Genomic DNA, 21,461 nt, shown 5'->3' on the forward strand with positions numbered 1-21,461 from the left:
CCGAGGGCCTCGGGTGAGTTTTGGTTAGGTTTGGGTTGTGTTGCGCTCGTTTTTCTTATGTTTCGACGCCGTTTCTTCAAGCATAAATGAAATCATATTAAACAAATGAGCTCCGATTTCTTTTTTTATAGAATCATTAGATCCGTATCGTAATGATGGACCCGTAGCAAAAAGAATCGTCGAATTTGGACATCTTATAAGGATTTTATGGTCATTTTACTAAGAATTAGGTTGCCACATTTGTTTTCAGATTAATTACGCAATTGCCACTGATGGCGTACTTAAAATTCTGCACTATTTGCAAATATTAAAACCTACATATCTCCATCATTATAAGGTCAAATTGAGTGATTCAAAAGCCTAACTTGACTAGAATTTCACAAGGAATCCATTGGAGGCAGAAAACGCGAGTTTCGGGATCGTTTGTTATGACAAACGAGGCAGAATAACTAGCAAAAAAATATATAAAACGAGGGTTTGTTCATTCGGTCATATTTTGAGTTAGGGAACTCGGATTTGGGCGATTTGGGGGGTGATTTTCACCACAAGAATTGGGGTAAGTGTTCTCTACTCGGTTTTGGTTATATTTCATGAATCTATCTTCGTTTTTGGGATTTGATTGATGATTTCAAAGTGAAATTGAGGGAGTTAGGGCTTGAGTTTTGGAGAGTTTTTGGTTATATTTCATGAATCTATCATTTTGAATGTTGTTGTGCTGCAGATGGACCTTGGGCTAATTACGATGATGGAACTTGGCCTGCTTGTTGTTCTGGTCCCCAATTTTTATAAGAAAGAAGTAGATTACTAACCATTTTTAACCGTACCCCGCCCTTTATTCTGCTGAAAGTAGCTAAAATTACTTGCACTGAAAGAATACATGTGTTATTTATCAGTTCTGTTTCCTAGTAGAACTTTTCGTGTTGGTCCTAAGCTGGCTGGATTCTTGGAGTAATTGAAAGGCAAAATACATAAGTTGCAAAATACATAAGTTGTACCTTAAACTTATCCGAAAACTCGATTCCACACTAAAAGTTTTACGGGTATTTTAGTTATGAGTGGAACTAATGTCACCCGGAGAAAAAGAGATAAAAATGATGAGCGCATTAATAACAAAATAATAATAGAAAAGGTGGGTCTCAATTCTTTCCTTAATTTTCAGCTGCCATCTTCCATTACGTTTTCTTCTTCAACCCCAGCTTCCTCTTTCTCCTTCTTCCCCATTCTCTCATCCCTTTCTTCTTCACAGATCTGTTTCTCTTTTTCTTTATTCTTATTTTTCTAGTTTTTCTCTTCATACAAGTTCAGCAGGATTATTTTTAGACTTGGAATATTATTGTCACGATAATCCGCGAAAGAAATTAGTTTTTAGGATGTCACTCCAGTAATAATGTTTTTAAACAAAATTGAATAAAACAAACTTTAGCAACAAATTAATCTAACCCGAAAATAATTTCTGGAGTGAAACAGACTGTGCATGACTCTAGCTTCTCTCTTGTCGATATTCTTTTTAGCTATAGAATCAGAAATTCAAGCTATTTATGCATGAATTAGAATGTGTTACAACAAGGAATAGATGGTGCGTGATACTTGTGGCCGATTTGGTGTTAGACGCGAAGAAGAAGAAGAAGTTTATGTGGAGGAGATAGATGGGTGGAGTGCTTTCTGGTGATAGAAAGATATGATTATGGAGGGATTTTAGTGGTTAATTAGTGTAAAAATATAAGTTTAAAAAAATTGCAATAAAAAAAACAAATAAAAATTACAAAAGATAGAAGATCTTCTGATAAGTGTTTTAAAAGGCATTTCTGGGACTCGCCCGGGGCTCGCCCTTGGGCGGGGCACTTGCAAAACTCCCTGGGGCTCATGTATGGGGCTTAGTTCTGTGAGGCTTACGCCCCAAGCGCCCGACCGTGCACCCTAAACACGCCTAACGCTCAATATCTGGGGCTCGCCTAACAGTTCTAACGCAAATCACATGTCGAATTTCCTACTTAATATCGTTGACCTTCAAAATTCTTTAACAAATTAATGATAAAAGTTCTATTCATCGATAGAAATATGAAGATTGAACATAACTCTAATAATGAGACATAGTATTGCGAATTTATATTCACTTGTTATTGGTCGTGTCTTAGTTCATTTGTACCTCCTTGTTATACACTTTTATTAATTTGATATCTTAAACTAATTTGTATTTATTCATGAAGGAGTAATATTTTAATTAGCATACTAATAAGATTTTATTAATTATTTACTTTTAGGAAGGTAAAATGTGGAGTTTGATCATTATTTTTAAAGAAATTATAAGTTTTTAATTATTTGAAAGTTAAAGACGTTATACGTGATTTGTATGCATTAGTTATACTTAAGAATCATGCTAGATATTTTTTTTCTATGAGTTCCTTTAATTTTTTTTTAATTTTTAACTTTTAATTTTTTTTTGTGTTATTATGTTATTTTATTAATTTATAAATTAAAATTTTTAAAGATCCATGGGGCTTATCCCCCCCCCCCCCCCAGGCTTACGCCTCGCCCCATATCAAGTAAAACGCCCCGCCTCACGCCCCCGCCTTTTAAAATATTGCTTGTAAGTAGCGTATAATAGATTGTTTGACTAGTTTTTTACACACACACACACACACACACACACACACACACACACACACACACACACACACACATATATATATATATATATATATATATATATATATATATATTCACATATTTATAGTTTTCTTCAATTTTTATGCAATTTTACCTATTTATAAATATTTACTATTATTATATTATTTTATAAAATATTAAAAATTAAATACCTATACGCCCCGTGCCTCGGGGCTTACGCCTTGTTGAGGCATATGTAAAACGCCTTGCCTTTTAAAACACTGCTTCTGATGTGCTGGTGACACAGTGGTGACATTGCGCCTCTAAAAAGCACCTCATATTGTGAGACAAGTATTTGTGCTTCAAGGAAGAAAAATAAATTACTCCAAATGACTTTTGGGGGTACTTAAATATCGTTTCAAAAGTTTTTCGAACAAGTTTAGGGTACAAGTTACCCGACTAGTCGTTCTGAGAGTTATAGCCCTGTTTTCTCATTCCTGCTTCTTTATGTGTTGTTCAGCGGTGTTGAGTTGTATCGAGTTGGTAGGTTTGGGTCCGGAGTAGTTTTGGAGTGAAATGAACACTTAGTCTCTTAGTTAAAAAGTTAAGTTAGAAAAGACAACCGGAAGTTGACTTATGAATAAACGAACTCATTGGGTGATTTTAGACTTAAGAGTGTGTCCGGAATATAATTTGGAGGTCCGTGATAGAATTAGGCTTGAATTGGCGAAAATTGGAAGTTTAGAAGTTCTTAGGCTTGAATCCGAGGTTGATTTGGTGTTTGGTTGTTGTTTTGGGTGTTCCGAAGGTTCGACTAAGTTCGGGTAGTGATATATGACTTGTTGGAATTATTGGTTGAGGTCTCGAGGGCCTCGGGTGAGTTTCGGATAGGTTTGGATTGTGTTGCGCCCGTTTTTCTTATGTTTCGACGCCGTTTCTTCAAGCATAAATGATATCATATTGAACAAATGAGCTCCGATTTCTTTTTTTATTGAAGAATTAGATCTGTATCGTAATTACGGACCCGTAGCAAAATGAATCGTAGAAGTTGGACATCGTATGAGGATTTTATGGTCATTTTACTAAGAATTAGGTTGCTAGATTTTTTTCAGATTAATTACGAAATTACTACTGACGGCGTATTTAAAAATCAGCACTATTTGCAAATATTAAAACCTACATATCTCTTTCATTATATGGTCAAATTGAGTGATTAAAAAGCCTAACTTGACTAAAATTTCACAAGAAATCCATTGGAGGCATAAAAAGTGAGTTTCGAGATCATTTGTCATGAAAAACGAGGCAGAATAACTGGCAAAAAAATATATAAAATGAGGGTTTGCTCATTCGGTCATATTTTGAGTTGGGGAACTCAGATTTGAGAAATTTTGGGGGTGATTTTCATGATAAGGATTGGGGTAAGTGTTCTTTACTCGGTTTTGGTTATATTTCATGAATCCATCTTCGTTTTTTGGATTTGATTGATGATTTCAAAGTGAAATTGAGGGAGTTAGGACTTGAGTTTTGGAGAGTTTTAGGTAGGGATTTGAGGGACCAAACGGAGTCCGATTTTGATAAATTTTATATGATTAGACTCGGGAGAGGACGAGGTTTATTATTCTGCCATTTTTGACTGATTTCGAGACGTGGGACGGGTTTTGGCCGATTTCGGATTTTTGGCATATTTTATAGTTTTTATTGTGGAATTCGATTCGTTAGCCTATGTTGATGGTATTAATCTGATTATGGTTAGATTTAGAGCTTTTGGAGACCGAGTCCAGAGACGAGAGCATCCCGGAGTAGGATTTTACGCTGTTTAGGTAAGTAACAACTTTAACTCTGGCTTTGAGGGTATAAACCCGGAGAATTTGATATCATGTGACTTTTTGGAGGTGATACCCACGCTAGATGACGGGCGTGTGGGTGTATACCTCGAGGGATTGAGACTTGGTCCGTCCCATGAGGCCTCATGGCCATCATTTGTGTTTACGTAGTTACTTGTTGTTGAAGTTATCTGCCTTCATGTTAGAGATCATGCTTAGGCTTTATTCATGCTCACATTATTTTAATCAGTCATAGAAATTATTGTACATGTTTACCTCAGTCTCCATTATTTGCTAATATGCTGTGATACTTGATGTGGGTTGTGTTCCCTTATTTGTTGATGATGGTAAGGCTAGTGAGGTACATGATTGAGTGAGGCCGAGGGCCTGGTTGTGAGGATATTAATAGCATAACGCATGAGTTGTCCGCGTAGCACGTGAGTTGACCGTGCGTGTCCAGGTATTGATACCAAGCGCGTGAGTTGTCCACGTAGCACGTGAGTTGACCGTGCGGATCCATGTATTGATATGATGGCACGTGAGTTGTCCGTGCTTAGCGCTTGGGCTTTGGGAGCCCCTCCGAAGTCTGTACACACCCCTAGTGAACGCAGAGTGTTGAGTGTTTTGAGTGTTGAGTATTGAGTGCGAGTGATGAGTGATGGAATGACACTGCTGTGAGGTTGTATTTATTTGTGTTGTTGCTGCATTTATCTGTTAAACTTCTTTGTGGAATTTACTGAGTTATGAAATTTACCTGTTTATTTCTGTTTATTTTAAAATTATGAAAATAAATAATTGGACTATTTTACTTACCTCGCCACTACTGCTCAGTTCCTTAGTTATTTCTGTTACTACTGGGTCGGTTGTACTCATACTACTCCCTGCACTTTATGTGCAAATCAGGTGAGTTAGAGCGCGGCGATCGTTGAGTTCGGCCGACTATCTATGGAGATTGCAAGGTAGCTGCTAGCGTCCGCAGGACCTTGTTACTCCTTTTGCCATTTCTTCTTTTGGACAATTAGACAGCTTATATATCTTAGTTCATAGTTTTAGATGCTCATGACTTAGTGACACCCCGATGTTTGGGGCTCGTTTCCGTATTTTTTATATTATATTTAGAGTTGATTTAGTTTATGAGAAATTCAAATGTTGGTATTGTTTTATTAAATGCTTATAATCGATTTAGTAGTAATATTTTGGGAAATAGGCTTGCCTTGTAACACGATAGGCGCCATCATGACTATGGTTATATTTTGGGTCGTGAGAAGTTGGTATCAGAGCCTCGGTTACATAGGTATCACGAGTCATGAGCAGGTTTAGTAAAGTCTTGTGGATCGGTACGGAGACGTTTGTACTTATCTTCGAGAGATTGCTGAACCCTTAGGAAACTTCACATTCTTGAATTCTTTTAGTGCGGTATTGATTCAGCTGAAGTGTAACTCTTTGAATTCCTTCCACACATTCGTATGCGCACATGGGCGCTCGGTATCAGTTGTGCATCGACGGCTTGTGATTCCCTGGATGAGGTGCGAGATGTGATTTTTGTGTGTTGATGTCGGGCCAGTCTGGAGGACATGAGGCCGGGTTTTGACTGTAGTTTGAGCACTGAGGTGTTGATTGTGTGAGCGCGTGCTTGTGGTACTTTTGGGGATATTTAAGAGAGTATTCAGCGGCTTATGAGCCTTATGGCGGTGTGGTTTTATGCTTGGATCTCGTGTGGTGAATCTATGTTGAGGATTATGGTGTTATGGCGGGGCAAAGTATCAATTTGAAGGTAATTCCGAAGGAACTCGGATATATATGACATCTTGGTAGTAAGTTGGATCGGCATGGCAATGGGTATGATAATTACTTTGGGTGTGTATGAGGTAATGAGTTCTACAGGTGTTTTGTGGCAATGTCCTTGAGTTTTTGGTGGTCTGCGTAGCTTGGTTGAGTTAGAAGGATTCAGTCCTGACGGATTGGTTTTGTGCCATTGGGGTTCGGAGAGAGTTCTTGATGGTTTTGAGAACAACTCTTGGCACGTTCGAGGTCGAACGTTTGTTTAAGAGAGGGAGGATGTAACGACCCGGCCAGTCGTTCTGAGAGTTATAGCCCTATTCCACAATTCCTGCTGCTTTATGTGTTATTCAGCGGTGTTGAGTTGTAGCAAGTTGGTAGGTTTGGGTCCAGAGTAGGTTTGGAGTGAAATGAACACTTAGTCTCTTAGTTAAAAAGTTAAGTTAGAAAAGTCAACCGGAAGTTGACTTATGAATAAACGAACTCATTGGGTGATTTTAGACTTAGGAGTGTGTCCGGAATGTAATTTGGAGGTCCGTGGTAGAATTAGGCTTGAATTGGCGAAAGTTGGAAGTTTAGAAGTTCTTAGGCTTGAATCCGAGATTGATGTGGTGTTTTGGTGTTATTTTGGGTGTTCCGAAGGTTCGACTAAGTTCGGGTAGTGATATATGACTTGTTGGTATTTTTGGTTGAGGTCTCGAGGGCCTCGGGTGAGTTTCGGATAGGTTTGGGTTGTGTTGCGCTCGTTTTTCTTATATTTCGACGCCGTTTCTTCAAGCATAAATAATATCATATTGAACAAATGAGCTCCGATTTCTTTTTTTTATTGAAGAATTAGATCTGTATCGTAATTACGGACCCGTATCAAAACGAATCATATATTTTGGACCTCGTATGAGAATTTTATGGTCATTTTACTAAGAATTAGGTTGCTAGTTTTTTTTTCAGATTAATTACGAAATTACTAGTGATGGTGTATTTAAAAATCAGCACTATTTACAAATATTAAAAGCTACATATCTCCTTCATTATAAAGTCAAATTGAATGATTCAAAAGCCTAACTTGACTAGAATTTTACAAGAAATCCATTGGAGGCATAAAAAGTGAGTTTTGGGATCGGTTGGCATGAGAAACGAGGTAGAATAACTGGCAGAAAAATATATAAAATGAGGGTTTGTTCATTCGGTCATATTTTGAGTTGGGGAACTCAGATTTGGGAGATTTTGGGAGTGATTTTCACCATAAGGATTGGGGTAAGTGTTCTATACTCGATTTTGGTTATATTTCATGAATCCATCTTCGTTTTTGGGATTTGATTGATGATTTCAAAGTGAAATTGAGGGAGTTAGGGCTTGAGTTTTGGAGAATTTTAGGTAGGGATTTGAGGGACCGAACAGAGTCCGATTTTGATAAATTTTATATGATAAGACTCGGGAGAGGACGAGGTTTATTATTCTGCCATTTTTGACTGATTTCGAGACATGGGCCTGGTTTTGGCCGGTTTCGGATTTTTGACATATTTTATAGTTTTATTGTGAAATTCAATTCGTTAGCCTATATTGATGGTATTAATCTGATTATTGTTAGATTTGGAGCTTTTGGAGATCGAGTCCAGAGACGAGGGAATCCCGGAGTAGGATTTTACGCTGTTAAGGTAAGTAACAATTTTAACTCTGGCTTTGAGGGTATAAACCTGGAGAATTTGATATTGTGTGACTGTTTGGAGGTGATACCCATGCTAGGTGACGGGCGTGTGGGTGTATATCTCGAGGGATTGAAACTTGGTCCGTCCCTTGAGGCCTCATGGCCATCATCTATGTTTACGTAGTTACATGTCATTGAACTTGTCTGCCTTCATGTTAGAGATCATGCTTAGGCTTTATTCATGCTCACATTATCTGTACTCAGTCATAGCAATGATTGTACACGTTTACCTCATTCTCTATTATTTGCTAATATGCTGTGATACTTGATGTGGGTTGTGTCTCCTTATTTGTTGATGATGGTGAGGCTAGTGAGGTACATGATTGAGTGAGGCCGAGGGCCTGGTTGTGAGGATATTAATACCATAGCACGTGAGTTGTCCGCGTAGCACGTGAGTTGATCGCGCGGGTCCAGGTATTGATTCCAAAGCACGTGAGTTGTCCGCGTAGCACGTGAGTTAAGCGGATCCATGTATTGATATGATGGCACGCGAGTTGTCCGTGTTTAGCACTTGGGCTTTGTGAGCCCCTCCGAAGTCTGTACACACCCCCAGTGAGCGCAGAGTGTTGAGTCTTTTGAGTGTTGAGTGCTGAGTGCGAGTTATGAGTGATGGAATGACCCTGCTGTGAGGTTGTATTTATTTGTGTTGTTGCTGCATTTATCTGTTAAACTTCTTTGTGGCATTTATTGAGATATGAAATTTACCTGTTTATTTCTATTTATTTTTAAATTGTGAAAATAAATAATTGGACTGTTTTACTTAGCTTGTCACTACTGCTCAGTTCCTTAGTTATTTCTATTACTACTGAGTCGGTTGTACTCATACTACACCCTGCACTTTATGTGCAGATCCAGGTGAGTTAGAGCGTAGCAATCGTTGAGTTCAGGCCGGCTATCTGTGGAGATTGCAAGGTAACTGTTAGCGTCCGCAGGACCTTGTTACTCCTCTTGTCATTTTTTCTTTTGGACAGTTAGACAGTTTATATATCTTAGTTCATAGTTTTAGATGCTCATGACTTAGTGACACCCCGATGTTTGGGGCTCATTTCCGTATTTTCTATATTATATTTAGAGTTGATTTTTTTTATATGAGAAATTCAAATGTTGGTATTGTTTTATTAAATTCTTATAATCGATTTAGTAGTAATAATTTAGAAAATAGTCTTGCCTTGTAACACGATAGGCGCCATCACGACCATGGTTAGATTTTGGGTCGTGACAAGTTGGTATCAGAGCCTCGGTGACATAGGTCTCACGAGTCATGAGTAGGTTTAGTAGAGTCTTGCGGATCGGTATGGAGACGTCTGTATTTATCTTCGAGAGGTTGCTGAACCCTTAGGAAACTTCACATTCTTGAATTATTTTCATGCGGTATTGATTCAATTTGAAGTATAACTCTTTGAATTCCTTCCACACATTCGTATGCGCACATGGGCGCTCGGTATCAGTTGTGCATCGACGGCTTGTGATTCCCTGGATGAGGTGCGAGATGTGATTTTTGTGTGTTGATGTCGGGCCAGTCTGGAGGACATGAGGCCGGGTTTTGACTATAGCTTGAGCACTAAGGTGTTGATTGTGTGAGCGCGTGCTTGTGGTACTTTTGGGGATATTTAAGAGAGTATTCAGCGGCTTATGAGCCATAGGGCGGTGTAGTTTTATGCTTGGATCTCGTGTGGTGAGTCTAGGTTGAGGATTGTGGTGTTATGGCGGGGCAAAGTATCAATTTGAAGGTAATTCAGAAGGAACTCGGATAGATAATACATCTTGGTAGTAGGTTGGATCGGCATGGCAATAGGTATGATTAGTTCTTTGGGTGTGTATGAGGTAATGAGTTCTACAAGTGTTTTGTGGCAATGTCCTTGGGTTTTTGATGGTCTACGTAGCTTGGTTGAGTTAGAAGGATTCAGTCCTGACGAATTAGTTTTGTGCCATTGGGGCTCGGAGAGAGTTCTTGATGGTTTTGAGACAACTCTTAGCACGTTCGAGGACGAACGTTTGTTTAAGAGAGGGAGGATATAACGACTCGGCCAGTCGTTCTGAGAGTTATAGCCCTGTTTCCTCATTCCTGCTTCTTTATGTGTTGTTCAGCGGTGTTGAGTTGTATCGAGTTGGTAGGTTTGGGTCCGTAGTACTTTTGGAGTGAAATGAACACTTAGTCTCTTAGTTAGAAAGTTAAGTTAGAAAAGTCAACCGGAAGTTGACTTATGAATAAACGAACTCATTGGGTGATTTTAGACTTATGAGTATGTCCAGAATATAATTTGGAGGACCGTGGTAGAATTAGGCTTGATTTGGAGAAAGTTGGAAGTTTAGAAGTTCTTAGGCTTGAATCTGAGGTTGATTTGATGTTTTATTGTTGTTTTGGGTGTTCCGAAGGTTCGACTAAGTTCGGGTAGTGATATATGACTTGTTGGAATTATTGGTTGAGGTTCCGAGAGCCTCGGGTGAGTTTCGGATAGGTTTGGGTTGTGTTGCACTCGTTTTTCTTATGTTTCGACGCCGTTTCTTCAAGCATAAATGATATCATATTGAACAAATGAGCTCCGATTTCTTTTTTTATTGAAGCATTAGATCCGTATCGTAATTAGGGACCCGTAGCAAAAAGAATCGTCAAATTAGATTGCCAGATTTCTTTCAGATTAATTACGAAATTGCCGCAGACCGCGTATTTAAAAATCTGCACTATTTGTAAATATTAAAACCTACATATCTCCTTCATTATAAGGTCAAATTAAGTGATTCAAAAGTCTAACTTGACTAGAATATCACAAGGAATCCATTGGAGGTATAAAATGCGAGTTTCAGGATCGTTTGTCATGAGAAACGAGGCAGAATACCTGGCAGAAAAATCTATAAAACGTGGAATTGCACATTCGGTCATATTTTGAGTTGGGGGACTCGGATTTGGGCGATTTTGGGGGTGATTATCACCATAAGGATTGGAGTAAGTGTTCTCTACTCGGTTTTGGTTATATTTCATGAATCCTTCTTCATTTTTGGGATTTGATTGATGATTTCAAAGTGAAATTGAGCGAGTTAGGACTTAAGTTTTGGAGAGTTTTAGGTAGGGATTGGAGGGACCAAACGAAGTCCGATTTTGATAAATTTTATATGATTAGACTCGGGTGAGGACGAGGTTTATTATTCTGCCATTTTTGACTGATTTCGAGATGTGGGCCGAGTTTTGGCATATTTTATAGTTTTTATTGTGGAATTCAATTCGTTAGCCTATGTTGATGGTATTAATCTGATTATTGTTAGATTTGGAGCTTTTGAAGACCGAATCCAGAGTGAGGGCATCCCGAAGTCGGATTTTATGCGGTTAAGGTAAGTAACAGTTTTAACTCTGGCTTTGAGGGTAGAAACCCAAAGAATTTTATATCGTGTGACTGTTTGGAGGTGATACTCACGCTAGGTGACGGGCGTGTGGGTGTATACCTCGAGGTATTGAGAATTGATCCGTCCTATGAGGCCTCATGGCCATCATCTGTGTTTACGTAGTTACTTGTTGTTGAACTTGTCTGCCTTCATGTTAGAGATCATGCTTAGGCTTTATTCATGCTTACATTATTTGTACTCAGTCATAGAAATTATTGTACATGTTTACCTCAGTCTCTATTATTTGCTAATATGCTGTGATACTTGATGTGGGTTGTGTTCCCTTATTTGTTGATGATGGTGAGGCTAGTGAGGTACATGATTGAGTGAGGCCGAGGGCCTGGTTGTGAGGATATTAATAGCATAGCGCGTGAGTTATCCGCGTAGCACGTGAGTTGATCGTGCGGGTCCAGGTATTGATACCATAGCGTGTGAGTTTTCCGCGTAGCACGTGAGTTGACCGTGCGGATCTAGGTATTGATATGATGGCACGTGAGTTGTCTGTGCTTAGCGCTTGGGCTTTGGGAGCCCCTCCGAAGTCTGTACACACCCCTAGTGAGCGTAGAGTGTTGAGCATTTTGAGTGTTGAGTGTTGAGTGCAAGTGATGAGTGATGGAATGACACTGCTGTGAGGTTGTATTTATTTGTGTTGTTGCTGCATTTATCTGTTAAACTTCTTTGTGGCATTTACCGAGTTATGGAATTTACCTATTTATTTTCTTTATTTTTAAATTATGAAAATAAATAATTGGACTATTTTACTTAGCTCGTCACTAATGCTCAGTTCCTTAGTTATTTCTGTTACTACTGAGTTGGTTATACTCATACTACACCCTGCACTTTATGTTCAGATCAGGTGAGTTAGAGCGCGGCGATCGTTGAGTTCAGGCCGGCTATTTGTGGAGATTGCAAGGTAGCTGCTAGCGTCCGCAGGACCTTGTTACTCCTTTTGTCATTTCTTCTTTTGGACAGTTAGACAGCTTATATATCTTAGTTCATAGTTTTAGATGCTCATGACTTAGTGACACCCCGATGTTTGGGGTTCGTTTTCGTATTTTCTATATTATATTTAGAGTTGATTTTGTTTATGAGAAATTCATATGTTGGTATTATTTTATTAAATGCTTATAATCGATTTAGTAGTAATATTTTGGGAAATAGTCTTTCCTTGTAACACAATAGGCGCCATCACGACTATGGTTAGATTTTGGGTTATGACAAGTTGTTAATTTGCCTAAATGAAAGTGACATGTGTAGATGATGCCATGGGTGAGACTTTTTGTCCTCCACTACTTCTTTTAGCTTTTTGTTGCTTCCGAGTGGTGGGTCTTCTATCTTCCTAGGAAATAATCTCTTGGACGTGTACGAACAAATAGTGGACGAGAGTGCCATGTCTAAGAATATATTCTACTTATTTAGAAGGGAGAATAAGGAGGTCTTGGTCTTCTAGGGTATTTTAGTCTTTTCAACATATTTTAGATAGACTGTTGTACGCCTACAATTTTTCTTCTCAGCATATTTTATATTAGACTATTCCGTTCACGCTCTCTTTCTCTCTCTAGGGTACGCGATTCTTTTTCTTCTCAGACGTGTAACATCAAGCTCCTCTTATTTTTGCTGCTTTGAGTTGTTTTCGTACCTTGCCAACACTTGCGTTTCATGGGGATCAACAATATATTTTGGAGGTTAAACATTATCTCTTCAGGTTTTCATGGGGATCAGCAATATTTGGGGGGTTAAACATTATCTCTTTAGGTTAGATTACTTCGATGCCCTTATTTTTGGCAAATTTGATCTTCACTTTTAAGGTTATATTTAACAGTTTATTGAACTGTTTAGCTATGATAGTTGAATAAATTCTTGATTATACTTATTCTGCTTGGGTTTTCTATCGATATTTCTCGCTCCGCTTCTCCATTGTTCACCTTTTCGTCTCTGTGCTTGTTTGCTCACAGGTTATTACTTTGTTTGATCTTTAATTTTAAGATTAGATTAGACAACTTGTTGAATATTTCAGTTGTCTGATGTTTACTAATTAGCAGTTGCAAAAGTTAAAGGGATAAAAACTACCGTGTTAACTGAAGGCGACCGTTTGATGAGCAAAGTCAACGGATTACGAAGAAACAAAGATTATAACTCTATTTATATAAATTAGAAGAACCCGCATGGCAGACCTAAACTAATACATTAAAGTAGAAATAAAGTGTTTATGGAGTAGTAGTTAATAAGATTTTAGGGAACATACTTTGTTTTGCTCGGGTATCCTCCTGATTTTTTTGGTTCCGCTTTTCTGCTACTCCTCTTGTGCCTCTCTGCTCGTTCGCTATAGGCTATTATTTTGTGCTTCATATTTCATCTCCTTCTTCATATTTGTGTGCCTGATTTAATTAAAAATGTATCTTTATTAGAAGTACTTATTATCTTTTTTTGATAGAAATATATAAAGGACTATACAAGCAAGTTGCTCTGTTTTTCCCTCAGTGGATTTAATAACAATAAGAAAATCAGAGTTACTCAAGTTGTTGTGTGTTGAAGCCACTTGGTTGTGAAACTTGTTAATGGGAAAGACTTTTAGTCTTCCCTTCCTCTACTTGTTTTTTGACTCTTTGGTCTGACAAAACAGTCTCCCGTTGATCAAATTATAAACTATTTTACAGTCTCATGGGAATTTCTTTGTAAATTCGAGTTGTCACCCACTGAACACTCGCAATGCTATATCAAGTTTTCTTTTTTTTTTTTTAGCTTCGGTACGTAGTAGATAGAGCTTATTTGATTCTTAGCAAGGAATTGAAATAATCTTTCGAACAGACTCCATATGCTTCCAAAAGGAACCAATAAATAAAACAGTCAGGGAAAATTTTTAGTAATGTATGAACTGTCTAAACTTATCTTTTCATTAAGACTTACTATTGTTACCCAATCAGGCCTTCACTGAATACTAATCTATCTTAACTTATTTTGTTGCATTTCTTAGGAATTAGATATATCAATAAAAGCAGGAATAGATCTAGCCATGTCAGAGTTGGCTCCAACAATCTTATAGGTTTATCGACAAGTTATTTAGCCTAATCCTGTTGTTTCAATTTCAGTAATGATGGTCAGCATTGATCCTTTGTTACAGAATTTGAATTTTTAAGGTTGAGTTATTAATAGTACTATGTACTTATTCGTCTACCTATTTGTTATTTGTTAATTGCAGTCTTGATGCACGTTAAATATGAAGTATATGTCTTTATATTATTACAAAGAATTAAACAACTGAATTTGTATCTTTAGTTATAGCAGTGTTAGTATGTAAAAGAAATTCTTATGTGCTTCTATAGTTCATTCAATTTCTTTGCCACGAGAAAAACCATTAGTGTAGCAATAAATATGGTTCAACAGTTACTTTGCTTTGTTTATCAGTACATATATGTCATCTTCAGTCTTGCGATACTTTTTACTGGTTTTGTCCCCATATAATTTCATAATTGATTACTTTATATCTCTCTTGAGTTTTGCTTCTTGGAGTTGTGGTACTGAGAGGGAGTTTGTGCTAGCAAAGGTGAAACTTCTGGATTTTCAGCGATTTTTGTGATCTAAGAAGATCAGCAAAGTTCTTTTAGAAAACAGTGAAGAAATTCTACAACCTCTGCTTAGCACAGGTTGCAGTAGGTTAAATTTTATTAGGTAAAGAAGCTGTCGAAGAGAAAAGTTGCCTATCTTAATGGGGAGAATAAAGATTCCTGAATCATGGGGTGGAGGATTTTGCAGTCTTTAGGCTTAATTTTTTTTTTTGGTCGAGGAATTCTTTGAGACTTAGTTGACCCATTGGTTTAAAACCCATGACAACACGGTCTTCTGTCATAAAAATACCAGGCTCCTTGCTACTAGCAGAGTTCGAACTTGTAACGTCTACCTTATCTATATCTATGTCGTTGGGTCCATAGCAGTAAACCAACACCCCGAGGGAAACTTGGGTTAATATTTGTGATTGCAGTCTTCTATTTATTTCTGAAGCAAGTTGCCAAAGGGGTTCAACTGCTCCATCTTTGTTTTGATCTGTGAGCTTCATCTGGAAAATGTTGTTGCCATTAGAGTCTTACTCATACTGCATCCTGCAGTCAGATTTTTAGTAGCAGGATATATTAATCAAATAATTAAAAATTTTCATTATACCGCTACAGTTCACAACGCTAACAATTTATTTACCTGTACAAGGGTTTTCAAATAATTAGCCTCTTATGAAGAGCCTAAAATGTCTTTGTTTACTCAATGCCCACTCCCGTTGAGCATCATACTCTCTCTCTATACTCAAAACAAAAAAACAAAAGGCAGCAAAAGAAATTCAAATTTAAGGGCGTCAGAGAATACTACATTTGTCCACCATCGATTGTGTAAGGGTCTCGAAGGGGTGCAAATGATCCTCGGCTACTTCACGCACTGTCGTAAGGTCTTGAATTAGATATTCTTATTCTTTCGCAATACTCAGCCCCTTAGGAGGAGGAGAAGTGTCCCTCTACAGTAAGTCTTCAGAATGCTAAAATAATGTACTGAAGCCAACAAGGTTGAATCATTTTCAAAAACCTTTTTGCTGTAACAGAGAGAGCAACTTGCATCTTAAACTGTTTATCAGTATAAGCACTGTACAATTTTAATATTTCAATCAATGAAGAAATAATTGAAGTATAACAAAAGAACAGAGCTTTTTGCTCATTAATATAACGTCTCAAGAGTAACTTGGTTGGTGTTGTAAGAGCTCAACTTGAGCTAATAGTTTAGCCTCTGTAGGTTTCAACAATGATTCACCATTCTGTGCTCTAGATCAATGAGCACGACTTGTGATATTTATCTTTTCACTATGATTGATTGTTGTTACCTAATTAGACTTTGGCTGTGTACTAGTCCATTTTGGCTAACTTAGTGGCATTTCTTCTTATCATTTAGAAATATTAATAAAAGTAGGAATAGGTCTATCAATCATTATCACCGTCTAATTAATTATTTAAAATAAAAAAAATATATTGACAGTGGGATATTGTATGGAAATAACTTCAGTGACGTAGTTAATCGGTGGACATTGTCTTCTTACGTTGAAGGGGAAGATATTTGGACCAAAATAACAGCAAGCAACATTCATTTGATGCACATGAAATAGTAGAATAAATCACAAGTTTAGTTTCTTCATTACTTTCTTCTACAACAGATTCACATATTTGGTCTGGTAATAGAGCTTTCAACAATGATCTTCTTTCTTGTCTTTATCATTCATTTTAAGACAGTCATATTACACTTTCTATAGAGAATATTTTTGCGAGTATTTCAATGCACAATGTGTTGAACTTGACTGCAACTTATTTATGCCTTTGTAGAACTACTGACGCTTCTGTTACATTCGGTACCACAAAAAGAGTTGCTCAACGTGCTTACAAGTAACCAACTATCTTATCTTTATATATTTGTAAACGCAAGCTCCTATTAACACATTCTTTGTTTCTCCTACCCGTTGTACTGCTAACCGTTAATGTTGTGCACCAATTTTGTTTCTACAAGTTGTGCTATTGTGTCTATCTGTAATGTTGTTTAACGATAGCCATTGTTGGTGCTCACAACAGGTGTTGTATATGTCGAGGTGCAGTATCTTTTTGTGCTTCCACATACTCGCTAATAGAAATTGATACCTTGCTAAAGGGTTGTGTGATAGTTTGCACAACTTCATTAAGAGTAAAAACTACGACTTTGATAGATCATACACAAAACAATAAACGTCCCCTCTCAAAAACAGATATAAATGCCATTCGGCGTGAAAAATACAAAGAGATGACAATAGAGAAAAAGCAAAAGTTATTGCTACAACGTCGACTAAAATACCAAGAGTCGAAGAGACATAATCTCTTTGAGAGTATAATTGCTATTCCCTTGATTGGAACAATGGCTGCTAAAGAAAGAGATGAAACACGTCCATTTTCTATCTATGAAAAAGGTGAGTATGCCACCTTCTTTGCTCGCTTTTAAACTAGCTACCACTATTTAGTTCCATCTAAAGACCACCTACCTTCGTTTTAGGTTCAACGTCAACTGTATCCAATAAACTACATAACAAAGTCCCCAAGATAGTTACACCCAAAGGTCTGTTAAGTTTTTTGTCTCCCATTAACAGTCATGACTGCTTTTGCTTTGCCTTAGTTTTAATTATCCATTTCAAATATACAAATGGTATAACAACCACAAAGTTTACACCAAACATCAGTCGGCTGCGTTCAAACTATGTTTCGCTTAAGAAAGTTCCAATCTGCAAATTTTGCTCAGCAAAAAGATTTGAATATGAACCTCCTGCATTCTGCTGTCGTACTGGGACAGTAAAGTTAACTTCTCATCAAATGCCTGTGAAATTGCGTAATCTATATCTTGAAAATAGTGTGCTGGCTAGGCACTTTCGAACATACATTAGAACATATAATAATCTTTTTGCATTCACGTCACTTGGTGTAAAGTATGACAAAGATCTAGCAAAAAGAAACTCTAGTATTTACACCTTCAGAGTTCAAGGGAAGATGTACCATTGGATAAATAATTTGCACCCTACAGATGACAAACCAAGAAACATACAATTATATTTCTATGATAATAGCAATGAGCTGACACATAGGATGTCATGTTCCGAGAGAGTACATGAATCGGTAGTGAAGGAATTGATAGATATATTATCAATAAATCCATACTCTGTATTTTTACGATCTTTGGTACATATACCGAACCTACAAGATTTCCATATAGCTCTCAAATGTGACTTAGACTTGGACCAGAGAGTATATAATTTACCAACTTCATATGAAACTGCAGCAATATGGACCGAGGAAAATGACGACGCAGCCTTTAATGCACCACATATTCAAATTTACCCTCACACTGCTCGTACATAAATAGTGAATTACCATTATGGCTATTACGACGCATTGCAATATCCGATATTGTTTCCGCTAGGACAAAGTGGATGGTATTGTGGTACTAAGAAGCTCCCAGCAAATTGTCCTGCATACGCAAGAATTGTGCAGCACGAAGAAGTACCAAGCATACGAAATGTTACCTCCCTTGACGGATATCTTGAAATGAAAGCTGAAATTCTTAAAAAAGGTCAGTGACGAAGGGATACAGTTTCTGTCCGTGAGTATTATTGTTACAAACTATAAATGAGAAACGATGATAAAGATAAAATATTGCATACCGGAAGAATATTTCAGCAGTATTCAGTTGATCAGTACATTAAACTTGAAACACAAAGGTTGGATTTTGCAGTATTCAATCAAGATTTGTTCAGAATGGCTATGCTACAAGGACTTCTTGACATTTTGCGATTAGGGGAACGCGATGCTTCTAATATCGGAAAACAAAATTTTCTTACAAATTCTTTTATTGGAGGGCCCCGGGATATGCATCAACGGTACATGGATGTTATTGCGCTCGTGCAGCATTTCGGTAAACCTGATTTATTTATAATAATGACATGTAATCCATCTTGGACGGAAATAAAAGAATATTTAATCTCAACTGATGAGGCACATAACAGACCTGATTTGATCAGCCGAGTATTTAGAGCGAAAATAGAAGAATTCAAAAAGGATATACTAAAGCGAAATATCTTTGGGAAAGTTGCAACTTTTATGTATACTGTAGAGTTCCAAAAGCGAGGTTTGCCTCACGCCTATTTTCTTATAATATTAACTAATGAATACAAGTTACTTACTCCAGAGGCCTACAATAACATTATTAGTGCAGAAATACCTGATGAAAAAGCATAACCAGATTTATATTCAGTTGTTCTTAAACACATGATGCATGATCCGTGCACTAATCTAAACCCAACAAATTCGTGTATGAAGAAAAAAGGTTACTGTAAATTCAAATACCCAAAACGCTTTGTGGATCGAACATCAAAAGGAACAAAATCTTACCCAATTTATAGAAGATGCAATACAGGAGTGGTGGTAAAAATAAGAGAACGATACTTGGATAACTCATGGGTTGTTCCATATAATCTTTTTTTGCTCGGGAAATTTGATTGTCATGTGAATGTTGAGATATGTTCTAATATTAAGGTCGTTAAGTATCTTTATAAGTATATATGTAAAGGACACAATAAGATTGTATTTTCTGTGCACAATAAGGACGCAAACACAGAAGTAATAGACGAGATAAAAGAATATCAGTCTGCTCGGTGGGTCTCACCTCCGGAAGCTATGTGGCGGTTGTACAGTCTCTCCATTAGTAAAATGTCACCAAGTATATGCCCTCTTCAGCTTCACTTTAAAGGACAATAATTTATTTCATTTAAAAGCAGCGCAAATATTGATACGCTTATAAATAATCCAATGATTAAGTAGACGATGTTAACACAATTTTTTTAAATGAATAGAACAAACACAGACGTTGGAGAACTCAATCTATTATACCGAGAATTCCCCGAACATTTCGTTTCGTCTGCAACGGAGAAAATGTGGACGCACTAGAAAAAACAGCGTGCTATTGGTCGTGTAGTAACATGTCATCCAACAAAAGGAGAGCGGTACTATCTTAGAATGTTACTAATGAATATTAGAGGACCAAAATCATATAGGGATTTACTAACTGTTAACGGAGAACGTTGCAGTAGTTTTAGAGAATCTGTGAAAAAACGCGGATTGCTACAGAGTGATAATAGTTTGACAAAATGCATGTCTGAAGCAGCAAGTTACCAAATGCCATACAGTTTGAGACGTTTATTTGCTATATTATTGATCTACTGCAATCCGACTAACCCGAGACAACTTTGGGAGCAGTTTGAAGAGCACATGTCCGAGGATTATAGCTTGTTACCTAATATTCACAAAAGAGACATACGATACATGGTTATAAACAAGATTAAAGACATATTGCACTCTATGGGTGGCGACATAAATGAATATCATCTCATTCCAGAAATAATAAGGTCTTCTATAGTTGCAAAAGACGCAAAAGAGGTATACTATGAAAGGACCATCACTATCACTGAAGAGGATATACTACTACACAAAAAGTTGAATGAAGATCAACTGAAAGAGTACAATGTAATTACAGAGAGAATTTTTTCAAACAAAGCGGGAGCATTCTTTATTGATGGTCCGAGAGGAACTGGAAAAACCTTCTTATACAGTGCATTGCTGGCAACTATACGATCTAAAGGATATATAGCATTAACAACTGCCACTTCTAGTGTAGCTGCTTCTATACTTCCCGGTGGACGAACTGCACATTCACGTTTTAAAATTCTAATAAATATTGACGAGAATGTCACATGCAACATCAGCAAACAAAGCTCACTAGCATGTTTGATTCAGGATGCAAAATTAATCATATGGGACGAAGTATTTATGGCGAAAAAAAGAATGATCGAACTGCTTGATTCACTTTTAAAGGACTTAATGGAATCAACAATACTATTTGGTGGAAAGGTTGTAGTTTTTGGAGATGACTTCAAACAAACACTTTCGGTAGTTTGAAACGGGAAAAAAGAAGATTTCATTAATGAAAGTTTACTATATTCTCATATCTGGGAAGAATTTGAAAGGTTGCAGTTATTTGAAAATATGAGAGCAAAAGATGATCCTTCATTTTGTAATTATTTATTGAGAGTAGGAAATGGAAAAGAAAAAGTAACCTCAACAAATAAGATTGAAATTCGAGCATCCTTCATCGTTCCTTATACAACTGAAAAGGAATCTTTGGATAAACTGTTCACGATAACTTATCCAGATTTGCATACATTTTTCTCTTCCTTATCCTGCACAAGCTCCCGTGTTATCCTAACAACTAAGAATGATTTCGTTGATGAGATTAACGACATGCTTGTTGCTCGCTTTCCAGAGGAAGCAAAAACTTTTGTTGGCATTGATGAAATCATTGAACCTACTGATCAATCACAGTATGAGGATTTGCTGCATAGTTTAAATCCAGTTGGTCTGCCGCCATACATATTAACATTGAAAAAGAACTGTCCAATTATATTATTACAAAATTTATATCCGTGTGAGGGTTTATGTAACGGTACAAGTTTGACTTGCTACGACTTTAAATCGCATGTCATTAGCGCCAATATTTCAGTGGGTGACTTGAAAAATACACATGTGTTTATCCCAAGAATACCCTTACTATCATCCCAATTTAAAAGGACACAA

General features: G+C 37.1%; 2 protein-coding genes and 1 long non-coding RNA gene across 3 annotated transcripts; all 3 read left to right on the forward strand.

Moving 5' to 3' along the window:
- Positions 1-12,747: 12,747 nt before the first annotated feature.
- LOC107808149 (uncharacterized) lies at positions 12,748-16,961 on the forward strand. Its single transcript, XR_001653062.2, has 2 exons — positions 12,748-13,047; positions 16,644-16,961. It is a non-coding gene; the product is annotated as an uncharacterized LOC107808149 (long non-coding RNA).
- A 1,500-nt stretch (positions 16,962-18,461) lies between these two features.
- Positions 18,462-19,070, forward strand: LOC142178274 (uncharacterized). The gene has a single exon (XM_075247604.1). The coding sequence runs from the start codon at positions 18,462-18,464 to the stop codon at positions 19,068-19,070; it is 609 nt and encodes a 202-aa protein (XP_075103705.1).
- A 786-nt stretch (positions 19,071-19,856) lies between these two features.
- Positions 19,857-20,786, forward strand: LOC142178275 (uncharacterized). The gene has a single exon (XM_075247605.1). The coding sequence runs from the start codon at positions 19,857-19,859 to the stop codon at positions 20,784-20,786; it is 930 nt and encodes a 309-aa protein (XP_075103706.1).
- The last annotated feature ends 675 nt before the right edge of the window (positions 20,787-21,461 follow it).

Source organism: Nicotiana tabacum, chromosome 24, assembly GCF_000715075.1.
Source record: "Nicotiana tabacum cultivar K326 chromosome 24, ASM71507v2, whole genome shotgun sequence".
Classification (NCBI taxonomy): domain Eukaryota; kingdom Viridiplantae; phylum Streptophyta; class Magnoliopsida; order Solanales; family Solanaceae; genus Nicotiana; species Nicotiana tabacum.

Bases quoted from the DNA above. Each gene is read 5' to 3' on its own strand.
- LOC142178274 (XM_075247604.1), top strand. From the start codon at position 18,462: ATGAGAAACGATGATAAAGATAAAATATTGCATACCGGAAGAATATTT.
- LOC142178275 (XM_075247605.1), top strand. From the start codon at position 19,857: ATGAATATTAGAGGACCAAAATCATATAGGGATTTACTAACTGTTAAC.